This window comes from Motacilla alba, chromosome 1A, assembly GCF_015832195.1.
Source record: "Motacilla alba alba isolate MOTALB_02 chromosome 1A, Motacilla_alba_V1.0_pri, whole genome shotgun sequence".
In the NCBI taxonomy this organism is placed as follows: Eukaryota; Metazoa; Chordata; class Aves; order Passeriformes; family Motacillidae; genus Motacilla; species Motacilla alba.
The window spans coordinates 45,797,166-45,810,448 of record NC_052031.1 but is presented as its reverse complement, the minus strand read 5'-3'; the positions used below and the strand labels follow the sequence as shown (position 1 = coordinate 45,810,448).

Here is a 13,283-nt window from a genome sequence, read left to right as displayed (position 1 = left end):
GGCATCACACTGGATTCTAACAAAGACAAATTCATAGAAAGAAAAAATCCCATTTACTAAAATGATATGCTTCTATATTTGATAGGTAACATTAGTAAGTTATATAGGTTAGAGGAAGAGTTGTCAGTTTGGTGTATTTGTGCATAAAATAGAGAATAGGAGCTATTTTTCTGCTGTTCACAATAAATAACATTATGATGTGTCTGAACGATGATACATATTATTGTGTGCAAGTTTGCATTTTCAAAATTCTCTGTAAAATTGTCCATGTACTTTGTATAAACTGAGTTTACACAGTGTTTACACACTGTCAAGCACAATGAACATGTGTTTGAATGTAGGCAGAGCACTAATAAAGAGACTGGCCATGTGCTTAAAAAACTTCAGTCAATGTGTTTCTGCCAGATTAACAAAAAGCATGGAAAACTTGGAAGATTTTGGCTCAGAACAAGATAAATTCCTGTAATATGTATTTATTCTGTGGAACACAGGAGCAGTCAGAGGCTGTGTAAATCCAAACTGGTTGTTTGCCACTGACATCAATGGAAAGAGGATGAAGTGTAGAATGTTATGTCATCAGGCAGCTTTTTAAGGCTTTTAAAAATTCGTATCCTTGTTTATCAAGAATATTTTCCTTTCACCTTAGCAAAACTCCCATATAAGGACCAGGACAATTATTGCATATTAATGAAATCATATAATGATAATGGAATGATATAATGCAGATATATATATATAGAGAGAAGAAATGTGATGGAAAAATTATGCATACCTTGTAAACATAGTTCTTGTACTGTTGGTGGAGACTGCGTCTGTGTGATGATTAGCTGGAAAAAGCTTTTACTTCCTTGCTTTTCTGTCTGTGTAACAACAGCCACTTCACAATTCTTTTCAAAAAGTATAGCAAAATAAGAAATCAATCGACTAACTTTTTCTTTTATCTGTCATGTTAATGTTTCTTTTGAAATTCTACTATTTATATGTAACTACTAAAGCTCATTAAAAAAAAACAACAGTAATTTTCTTACCAAATAAAGAGTATTTTCAAATAATATTTCATTAAGTAATGGGAAGGTTTTAATTTACGGATGTACATGGAAAACAGATTCCTAACTATCTAATACATGCTGTAATAAGAAATGTGGTTGACTGCATTGCTGGAAGAAATATGCTTTTGAGAACATTTAATATTAACATTATTCTGAAGAGTTGCTAATTTTCTCTCAACAAATATTCTTTTCTGGAGAGTGAATGGTATTTGTTTTCTGCCACATCCTCCTTGGTGTTGCTTTCACAGATGCTTTAATACACAGATAAATCAATATATTTAATGATTCTTCACATATCATATAAGTTTATGATACTAAAGAAGGCATCTTTAGGGTTTTCCTCAGTCTCTGCTCCACTTTTGTTTGAAGTCAGCTGCTTTTCTTGGGGCTTATGTATGACTGGACTTCTGTCCTGCTGCATTCTAATTGCAAGAGAAGAGCTTTAGCTGAAGCTGGGAGTTTTAAGATGTAAGAATTTGTATTCAGACAGTCCAATTTGACTTTGATTCTCAGTTATCAAAGCATAAAAATCCTGTGTATATACTGGACCTGCTGCAATGCAAGACCTTCTGGGAGAGGATTTCAGCACAGGCCCAAGGGAAGAGAGCTGCCTGCAGCTGAGTCCTGCTTGTGTTTGCTGTGTTCTGTACTTTGATAACCATGCTGTGATTTTGAGCATGTCTTTGTGTACCCTTTGGGAGGTGACAGTGATTATTCTGTCCATCCTGTCGGTGTCTCTGAGTCATCAGCATTTACTCATTGTCTTTTGTCCTTTGCCTCTCAGCTGCCCAACGTGTATATCATGAGGAGTTTCAAATAGGTGCATTTATATACTCTAATAAAGTTGCAGAGTTTTCTTTGGTTTTTGTTTTTATTTTTTTTTTAATCCAGAAAGATTCAGTTGAAAAATATTTCCTAAGACCAGAGTCAGGAAGTAAAACAATGTTTTAATTAGAAAATGGATTAAAGAAGAAAATTAGGGGAGAATGAATGAGGTTTATTTTAGGGAGTTTTGATAGGAGTTTTTTAGTTTTTCTTTCTTTTTTTTTTTTTTTTTTTTTAATTCATGATGCCTCATCACGACCAGTATATATGCATTCCTGGATCTTTTTGGATCCTTTGCACTTTAAAAAAAGATCCAACAGAAGTTCTAACAACTCTCAGTCAAAGCAAGCAAATTATAACCGTATCATAACCAAGTAAATTATGTTCTGATTGGTAGTGTATATTTTTTTGGTAATAATTTAAGTCTACTTTCTATACCACTTCTTGTTTTATTCATTCTGCTATAAGCTGGTATATATATCAAAGGATGAAAATATCATTAAATAAATAAACAATAATTGATAAATGCTATGCAAAAGTATGGAGAGGTTGTACCTTTTCAATGCATAAGAAGTTATTTCCTTTTAATAGAAAGGAAGGATTGTCTTTGCCACATAAATTACTTCTGTCTAGTACAGAGGAGCTATCAGTTCAGTGACTCAGTTTTACTATTCTATGAAGTTAAAATAATTTCCTTTAATTTAAAAGATTAAAGTGACTTTTTTTATCTGAATGTTGCCTTCGGTAGAAAAGAACATCTGTAGATGTCTGAGAAGTTTAGTTTTTTTAAAAGAGTTTTTTTGGGTTTTTTTGTTTGTTTGTTTGTTTTGCTTCTTTGCACTCAAGAAAATAATTCTGTCCTGTTCTCCCAAGAAATTAAATTGCAGGGAGAGGTGAGGTACCCAGCATTATGTAGAATTATGCTCAGTGCAGAACACAGTGTTTCACACAAATAATTCTGTATGCACACAGTATTACTTGTGGGAAAACAACTGCTTAAGTTTATGAGCTAATGAATCATTCAAATACACACAATGAAAAAGAGACCAGTCTACATCAGTATTCCCTAATGTGGAGATATATATATGTGCATATATATTCCATTTTATAGGTAATAAAATACAGGTTCAATAAATTTTAAAATTCATTTATTAAGTATAACACATCATTTTACTGGTGTAGATAGTGAAAAATGTCAGTGTGAAAAATTCTTTTTACATATTAGCTTCAAATAATTTTCTTTAAACAGCAGCACTTAATTCTAACATATAAGGTGAAGGGAAATAAGGCTTGCCAGTGACTGTTTAGCGCTGTATTAGGAACTAATGATTATAGAGTGTAATTCAGGACTCATAATTTTGTGTTCTGTAAGTTTTAATACTAATGATGAAAACTGTTACAGAAAAGTAACATCCATCTGTAAAGGCTGCAATCAGTTTCAAATGTGGTCAGTTAGATAAAAACGCCTGCTGGTTCTCAATACACCTCTGTTATCCAATTTTCAGGGCTTGGTTTTGTTGTTGGTTTTGGTAGATTGGCATCCATGTTTTCCACTTTGAATCAAAATATGTCCTTTACTGTTTTTTGAAAAGCCCATAATAGATCATGAAACTGGTTAAACAGGACATGTAATGAGGCTGTCTGTAAAATACAGCAAGATAACAAAACTTAATTAACTTATTTTTGGAAGTATATCTGATTTATTTTAAAAATACAATCAGCAAAGTGGGAGCTAAAATATCAATTTAAGTAAAAAAAGAAAAAAAATTCCTGCCCCTTTAAACAATATGATTGATTCTCATTAATCTGATGTTTGTTTCGTTCTAGACTAATTGACCTAAAGACAATGAGTACTTGTGGAAAAGTAGTACAAAATCAGATGATAACCTCAGTGTAATTACCAGAGTAATAGAGGGAGAACAGTTCTAATTGAAATTACTGTTCTGTCATTAGTCTTTGAGTCTGCCCTATATAAAGTTCTTGATTCTTATAAAGATGGATGTGTAAAATTATTTTTATAAATAAATTATATTGATATCAAGATGACACTTGCTATTTTAACTTTATATCAAGGTAATTCATCTTTTAAAGTTTAATCACATTTGTTGCAGAGATCTTCAGATTATTTGTAGATCAAATTTCTGACACTTCTGTACTTGCCAAGCCAAAAAATTAACATCACAATTTTGCTTTATTTGCAGCATCTGGCGTGGACCAAACATAAACTGCACTGACAGTTCAGGTTATACTGCTTTACATCATGCAGCTTTAAACGGACACAAGTAAGTGCCTCACATTTTGTTTTTATGTAGAGTGATATTTAACTGTGTAGTGCAAGAAAATATAGCATAGTTCTGAGATTTGTACCAAGAATTGGCAAATTTTGACTTATTACAAGAGCCTTCTTTCCAAATGGGATATATTAATATAAGATGTTTTGACAGTGTCATCAATATCAATAAGTAGTAGTGATGAATGAGAAATGTAGTTTAAAAGCTATTGATTCTATAGTGCTTCTTCCAAATTCTTCCTCAGTTTTGGGGAAATTTAGCATTGTTACTGCTAGTCTTGTCTGTAGTGCCTTTTTATTGCTGGGAAATCACAGCAGAAAATATCGTGTTATATTTCTTTACGTATATATGTGTAGAGTAGGAACAGTTCAGGAAGCAGTTTTGTGAAACAAAGAACAGAAGAAATTAATCATTATCAAAGCAAAAGTAACATGGAAAGAATATTTAGTAGTTATACACTTGAAAGCAGGGGGGGAAAGGGTATTTTCACTAAAGAAAGTTTTGACATAAAGCTTTGGTTAACTCCTCTGTGGGAGACAAGGAGTTGATCCAAACCCAGTGGAAATTAAGAGTGATTAGCATGAATTTTAATGTGATTTTGGACTGTCCATAAAATAACACATGGATATATAACTATTATTTATTTAGCTTATTCATTGCAAAATTTTTGCATCCTTCTATGGAAAAATTAAAACTTTAGCATTTATCTTCAATTGTATTCTAGAAAAGTGCCTGTTTCCTTAAGGATGGATCAATCTTTTGATGAATATGGGATATTCTTTCTAAATAAATATATAAAGTAAACTCTTGAACTAGATATTGTGCATTTTCCAAAGTTTCAGCTGTGTAGGAAGGTTCAGAATCCTCCATTAATATATTTTTACTTCCATATAATTAGGTCTAAATTTTTAAAGTGGTCTGTTAAATTCAGCATTTTTGTTTATGATTTATGGATTGTTTCTTGTGGTATTGCTAATTTTTGACCGACCAAACCCCAAGTATTGGCTTGCAAAGTTTGCTGATTTTAAATAGGTGAAAACTAGGATTAGTATATTTAATACTAGCAGTACAGTAATAGTTACACAGAAAGTTAAAAATATTGCTATATAAATACTGAAACTGTCAGAGGTTCAAGTGAATCCTAGCAATATAAAGTCCCAAAACACACAAAAGCCAAATGATGATTTTAGACAAAGTGTTGACCAAACTTATTCCAAGGTCAGGGAGGACTTAAAAATGTGGACTTCTGTACAGCAGCAGATACAACTACAGCCTTTGAAAAGTCTAGTGTTCTCTACTATGACCCCTTGCACACTCAGCAGGATAAGTAGCAGTAACTGACATCACAATTTTACCTTGTTATATTAAACTGAAATACATCAAGAGGTATTTTGTGATGAATCATGAAGGTTTCAGGACCTGTTAGCCAAGCCATTATACTGATCTTGCTTGCATGGCCAGCAAGAGAATTGGACAGATACCTGGTTGTCTGAATTTTGTTAGTCATTATAAATAACCAATAAATTACTTTACACTCTATTTGAGTTTTCAGATTTGATATTCAAAATCAAAATTGCATACATTCATTTGACACAAGAATCTGCCCACTTAGGAGAGGTTCCTGTCCTTTAAAAACTTCCAGGACTTTAATTTTTTACCACTTTACACTCTGTTGAATGTGAGAGATTTCAGAGTTTTTGAAGAAAAGTAAGAACCTAATATGTGGCTGGGATACTTGGACACCATTGTTCAAATCCTTGTTTGGTCACTGAATGCAATGAATTCCTTCCTTCTTGGTTATTCTGGGATCATTTTCTTTCCTTGTGAAACTATTCTGCTTTATATAAGTAATTAAATAATATCTGGGGCAGGCACTGGAATCTCAGTCTCCCTAAGTAATTTCACTTAGCCCAGTAATGTTACTGGGCTAAGGACTTTGTCTCCTCCTCTCTGAAACGTATCTGAACAAAATGAAAAAGTTCTGCCAGAGCACTAAAAAAGACTCACCCTAGATAAGTGTGATGGGTCAGGGCATTCTTGAAGGATGAAGGAGATGTATGCTCTATTTTGTAACTTGAATCTCGCAATAGACTCTTCCTGAAAATTCCTGTATGTTTTCATCTATGGATTTCATCTGTGCAGAGCTTTTCTTCTGATTTTCTTCCACTTAGTTCTGTTTATGCTTCCTTTGTTTTGTGTTCCTTCCAAAGGAACTGCTGTGAATGTCTAGCTCTCATTGGATGATTTACTGCAAAACTATTATTTAATGGGAAGTCTCTCAAACTTTGTGTACTAAAAGGTTTTCCTCAGGAGTCACTTTTCTGGAACTTTCTGTGTAACAGAAATCTTTCTGTAGTGGACCTGCTCTTTTTTGGCTGTTCTCATGGCATTTGACCTTGTCAGGAGGAACCAAAATCCAGCTTAAATTTTCCTCAAAGCTTAGATGTGATGACTCCAGTATGTTTTGAAGTCAACTGGCAGTTTCTTGTGAGCTGGATATATTCCGTCATAACTCACCACGTATTTCTTTCAATGTGCGATTAAATAAGGTTCCATGAAGGTTGGAAGAAAAATGGTCTTAGATTTGTCTCCTGTCTTAATTTGTAGTCAGTTTGTAGTCATTTTTTGTCATAACATTGAGTTCTCTCCCCTCAGTAATTTTTTTTGAGCCAAATCAGTAAGTCAGTGTTTCCATATTTGTAAAAAGTGTGCATAGAGCTGCCCACACTGGATCATAGATTCTCTTAGCTTAATAACTAAGGAGGCCAGACTGTGTCAAACTATGAGACTACAAATGCAGCAGTAAGACAGAATTTATTTACTTTCTGACATACTTGGTAATGTTATCATACCACACAGCTGATTTCTAGTTCAGCTTTTGAAGTTAAGTACAGGAGACTGTTTAAAAATCAGGGATGCAATACACCAACTTATGCTAATCTTTCACTTAATGTATAATAAGCCACACCAAAAGGAATATAAAGAGAATTAGAGTGGTAATAAGTCACTTTTCCCCTCACTGCTACAAGGCAGCTGAATGTGGAAAATGAAAATAGCAGTTATTTCATAGAAGTTATACATAGAAGAAGTTATTTCATATATCTAGCACGATAATCAATGAATTGTTTCCTAACTAACTTTGAGATAAAGAAGAGGAAAGACTATTACTTAAGCCTTATGGTAAGAAATGTGTGCATCAAACTATCCTCTTGTCATCCTGCCTCCAGAGTTCAGCAGTGATGGGGACAAGAGTACTTCCCTGCCTTTAGTGCCTTGAGGGACATGCACATGTTCTGTACAGGCAAAGTCTAAAAATGATTCTGTGGCCAGGTGATCCTATTGAAAAAAACAGATTCAGAGAACTGATGATAATGTTGTTGATGGTATTTGTAAGAAGTAAAATAATTACAATTAATAGTTTTTTCTCTGTTTCACTGTCTATTTAATGTTCAGAAATTATTTGTCTTCACTTTTTGTAGGTGTTTTGCTTGAAATACAGGGGTTGTTTTTTTTTTTTTCTATTTTCCAGGATAAAAATATTGGTCATATGTATGTTCATGTAAAAACTTAGTAAAATTAGCTTCCTGATGATTTTGAGATTTACCTCCTGTTTTCCAGGGATATAGTTCTCAAATTACTTCAGTATGAAGCATCAACCAATGTAGCAGATAATAAAGGTTACTTTCCTATTCACTTGGCTGCTTGGAGAGGAGATGTAGATATTGTGAAGATTCTCATCCATCATGGACCATCACACTCCAGAGTGAATGAACAGGTGAAGTGATAAAAAATATTTATGTACATCATCAGAAAAAAAACCCACCTATTCTTTGGGTTTGACCAATTTATAGACAAGTTTAAAAAAAGTCTATTTTCCATTGTTTCACTAATTTCTTCTCCAAGATTGATAAAATTTTCCATTATAATCATACCAGATACCTTGCTTCTGACTAGACACTGATTTAAAGAACATTAGTTTTAAAAAGTGTGGAAAAATCTCCTGTTTGTTTTAGAGAAATCACATGAAGACATACTCCAACTTTGCATCTTTTCTGTATGGTTGTAAATTTGCACAAACTGTGTATTTTTTTACTCTGTTAGATATTAAGTTCCTGAAAATCTTTGAGATAAAATTAATGTCCATGGTATATTTTAAGAGTACTGTAAATATTCAGATATGCAGAGGTAAATGACAAACCAGATGGACTGCATGGATGCACATGCAGCAGAAAGGACACATAAAAAGACCAAGAAAAAATTATGAGTATTATAGTGTGTAAGGGCAGTATAAGCATGTTGCATTCTGCTGTCAAACATATGGTACACCTTCTGTGTTTCTTCTGTCTATTCTTCCGTGGTCCATTCATAGGCTTAGTATTTAGAAATAGAAAGAAGCTGATTAAAATTTGACACCATCTAGGCTGAGCTGCTTAAGAACTGGAAGTAGGCTGTGAAATGCAGATAGTAACCATTAAGCAACTGCATTTGCCGGGGTAGTCAGAGACTTGGAATGTGAAGGTGGGAGTCAGATCCTAATTCAGATCTAAGCCGTAATGTCTGCATTGCCTGCATGTGCACCTTTTGGTTCCACAGAGGTCTGGGCTGTGTAATCACAGGAGCCAACAGGGCTATCCAGATGACTAAAAGGAGGATTCAGGTGTCCAAACACAGAAATGCAGTATCTTCTGAGACCCTGCAGTAACTGAGACATCTGCATGGGTCTGAGAGTGTGACCAAGGGTGCTCAGAATTTCCAGGTCCTTGTGGAGTGAGTGGAGAAGTCCAGGTATGGTCCCACCTGGCATCCCACAGCACCTCAAATGACAAAGTGCAATCTAAAAAATTGTTTTTTCAGTGCCTACAGTAGTGTGGCCAAAAGGCAAACTGTGAGATGATAAGAAATGTGAGACCTAGATTACAAGCATTTAACCAGTGTGAGATGCCATGCTTTGAGTAATCTATTTGATATCCGAGGCTATACACCTAGCCATTAGAATCCGTACAATAACTAAGATGTGGATATCAAGTATTAGTGCAGGAAATATAGGAAAGTAAAGCAATAAAATATGTCCATGTGACAGTCTTCTGGGATATCCTGTAATACTCTGGCACATTCAAGAAAAAAACAATACTCAAAATTTGTCATGTTGTGATTTCAGTTCCAGATAAACATAATTCTCCAACTTTCTCATTCTCATCAGTTGTTTTATATAGGATGAAACCAGCTGAACTGTAGGATTACCATTTTTCAAGGACAGGTTTTTTCAGTTTTATTTATGCAGCAAAACAAAAAGTAACTATTGGATTGTGTGTCACACATTTGCTTGAAGACATTCCGTATATTCTACTGACAGAATTCTGGAAGCTGTGTAGGAACTTCAGAGAGGGTGAGAGTCAAAAAGATATTTCAGTGAGATCAGAAAGAGAAATGTAAATTCAAACCTACTTCTCCCTAATCCCACATATACCCCCAGACTTCTAAAATATTGTTAGACTTGATTATGTGTGCTGTATCTGGTTTGATCACTGGAGCAAATAAGCAGGGATACAGCTGATACTTCTAAACCCCACTGACTCAAAAGAGGTCCTCAGATGTCCTCCCGTTTATGCATTTAACCCAAAAACCTTATTATAGGAAATGTGTGAGCAATCCTCACAAGAAATGTTGCATCTTAAGTCTTTTAAGGGCATCTTGATCACATTAAACTTTGAAGTTAAACTCATGTATACAGAGCTTTTCTGATCTTGTAAATTCCTTGGTGTTCCACTCTAGACAATGGCCAGGTTTAGTATGTGGGCTACTTTGCTGGCACCTACTTCTCCCTGCTAATTAGCACTCTGTGCAGGAGGATATCTTCTGTATCCCAGAAAGGGGATGTCCTGTTGTTGCAGAGCCACCTCCACCCACGTATCCTCAAATAACACCTGAGAGGCATCCTCACCCTAACACCTGTTGTGCATTCCCATGAGCCTGTAGGGTTCTGAGGCCTTTGCTTATTTGCAGATAGGCTCTGTAAGGCAGGTGATTCTTCAAAGCTCTCGTAACTTCTCTCTGGAGCTGAAGCTATGGCTTGTAACAAATCCTGGACTGCTTTTCTTTCCTTTTTCTTCTGAGAGCTGGAGATAAGGCCAGCCATTTTTCATTAAAACTTTTCACCACAGCAAATAGTGCACTCAAGTCAGACTTTTTTCCTCTGTTTTGTTATTGTTGTTTTTTGTTTTTTTTTTTTTCAAGGATCACATTAAGATGTAATTGTTTGCATTTTAAGAAAATTATTTTGTTCATGATTTAAAAATTATTGCAACTTATTTGTAATACATGTTTATTTTAATTTATCTGAAATTATATGTGAAAGAAATGCTTCTAAAAACTTATGGGAAAGCAATGGATGACTGAAAGAAATAAATGACAAGTTCATGGTGCATAAATGTATATTAGATGAAATAATGAATTTTATAGGGTGTATTGTAAATTTTTCAAGCTGCATTCTACACTTTCAAAATGCATTTAAGTAGCATCATATGCAGCCATATCCAGCATCTAAAGCTCTGAATGCCCCCTGCTGTTCCTATTACATAAAATTGGAACAAACAGTAAAGAGACAAACAGTTGAATGACAATTATATCATGGGGGTGGTGGAATGCAGACTGGCAGCTCTACACACAGAGAATAGTTAGAGCATAACAATTATGTATGAAGAATTCTATCACTGTTTAATGTAGGAGTCTTAGTTGACAGGCATGGTGTATGTTTTAAATCACAAAATATGGTGACATTGCAAAAATGTTTAACTTCATTGAAGATTTAAAATTACATAAATTATAAACTGAATTAAAATAGTATGAGATCAAGATTTGTTAATTGATAATAAAACAAAAAGGTGTGCTGTTAACAGTCAAACTACTTACAGTTTATTTCTGTAAAACACATCTGGATAGCTAAAACATTTATTGTAGCAAATTTCATCATAAGATTGCATAATTGATAACAAATCCTAATTTAAGAAAAAATGGTTAATAACAGCCATATGCAGGTCAATATGCAGTGTTTGGGTTTTTTCAGGAAAAAAATGTGAAAAACATCAGGGATAAATATCTTATTAAATATGAATAAAATAGATTCCAATCATACATACATATATATACTGAATATGAATTGTGAAAAATTTACAGGAAAAAATGTGAACACTTCTGAAATTTTTATGGATTCAGTGTGCTGTAGAATTTGCCTGTGCATCACATTGTAATTGCCACAAAACCCACCCACATTTCTTTAAAACTATTCAACAATTCTTCTGAAATATGAAGAAAGAGTCCAGGATGTGTTCATATGATATAAACACGTAAATTTTGACATATTTGCGAACTTCACCAGATCATCCAAATGAAACACAGACTTCTCTCAGTGACACCTTGTGGACTTCCAGAAGTTCAATTCAGTTCCAAAATAGCCTGCAAACCCAATATTTTTCAAAATCTGCATTTGATTTTATCCCTCAATTAATTTGATACTAGTGTATGAATTTCAGAGTTTCCAGAGTTTCCCTTGCAGCTCTTACCATACTTACTTTAAAAAGACAAAAATGTGCACAGGCAATCTTTCTGATTTAAGCCAATTGCAACAAGAAGTTAGAAAAAAAGTTTTTCACAGTCAACCATATTACATTACTTTTTTATGATGTTTACATAAGTAAAAGTGAATTTCAATGGGAAGTCAGTAGATTTGATTTAAATTCACACTGAGTAACTTGCAGACAAACTCCCTTTATTTTTTCAGAGTTATTAACTTCTTGGTGGAACTTCTCAGGAAACTGTCTTCCTGATTTAATACATAAGACCATCCTGAGGTCATTCCTTTCTATGTCTTGCATATATGTCTTCACTCCTTTTTTCTCTATTTAATTATTTCATTATTAAAGCCTTATTTTTGAATTGTTTTTCTTCTAGTTGACTACTTTTGAGTATATTCAGCATATAGATGGGTGTTTCCAGAATCTCCCACCAGAATCCCCCATTGTTCCCTCCTTCTTTAATTTAAACTTAAATTCTCATTTTATAACTGAGAAAATAGCAAAAAGCTTTTAATGTCTTGTGAACAAATGTCCTGTTCACTTACTTTACTTTGGGATTATGTGACAAAGAAATGGCTCAGTGATTTAGGAAGTCTCCTTTTTCAAGTCCAGCATCAAAACACAGTGATAGAAAAAGGAGTTGAGCATCCTTTGGAAAGATCTGTTAAATCAGTACTTGAGTTATTATTGCTTGTACAGTACTTGCATGGACTTTAGGAGATTTAAAACTTGCTTGGTAAAAAAAAACGACTTCACAACTATACAATAAATGTCCTGAATTTACCCACGGTTTAATGGTTGCTTCACAAGGGACTATATAATATTCATGATAGCCATTCATTCTCTTGATACTTCCTGCACTTCTTCACTATCAGACTGCCAAGCTACACTAACTGTCTCTATAATGTATTTGCTCTAATGAATAGACCTCAAGATATATTGTACATTTTGCAGTGGCACACCTCCTTAGCAGCTAAATGATGTAGCACAGCCTGCAAATACTGGTGAGATGCAGGGCTCTGAAGGCACAGTTCAGTTTGCAGCCCCTCCAGCCTGAGTTCTGGCTGTATGTGGAAGAGAAGAGATTCAGAGAAAGGCTACAAAAGGTCAGGATCTTGCCCGTGAAGTAACACTTGTAACAAATAATGAAGAAAATTTAAAAAAGGTTAAAAACTGAATCAAGGAATGCTTTCTTTATTTCTGAACAAGGTCCTTTAGACCATAAGAGGAACTACTTGACAAAAAATATTATTATTCATGAGTATTAGAGACTTTTTAAAAAATACTGTGCTTCTATAATTTTGGTCTACTCTTTTTACCTTACATTTTGTATGTCTTTACTTGGTTCTTATTTCTCAATCTTTCTTTTTCTAGAGCCATTCAGGTGTAGAATGTGTCTTGAAGTTGCTGAAGGATTCTAGTCTTTTTCTTCAGCACTAGATGTATTATTTAGCCCTTGGATATCAAATTTGAAGCTCTAATTACAGAATGGTAATTTGCATGCAGATATTTTTTAGCAGATCACTTGCTCATTGCAATGACTGTTA

General features: G+C 34.0%; 1 protein-coding gene across 8 annotated transcripts in view; it reads left to right on the top strand.

The window, feature by feature from the left end:
• Positions 1–13,283, top strand: part of ANKS1B (ankyrin repeat and sterile alpha motif domain containing 1B) — a 407,552-nt gene that overhangs the window by 42,082 nt on the left and 352,187 nt on the right. For all 8 annotated transcript variants that reach the window (XM_038155524.1, XM_038155523.1, XM_038155513.1 and 5 more), the window contains exons 2-3: positions 4,076–4,156; positions 7,784–7,940. In XM_038155524.1, the coding sequence (XP_038011452.1) occupies positions 4,076–4,156; positions 7,784–7,940 (238 nt within the window). The remainder of the gene's footprint in view (positions 1–4,075; positions 4,157–7,783; positions 7,941–13,283) is intronic.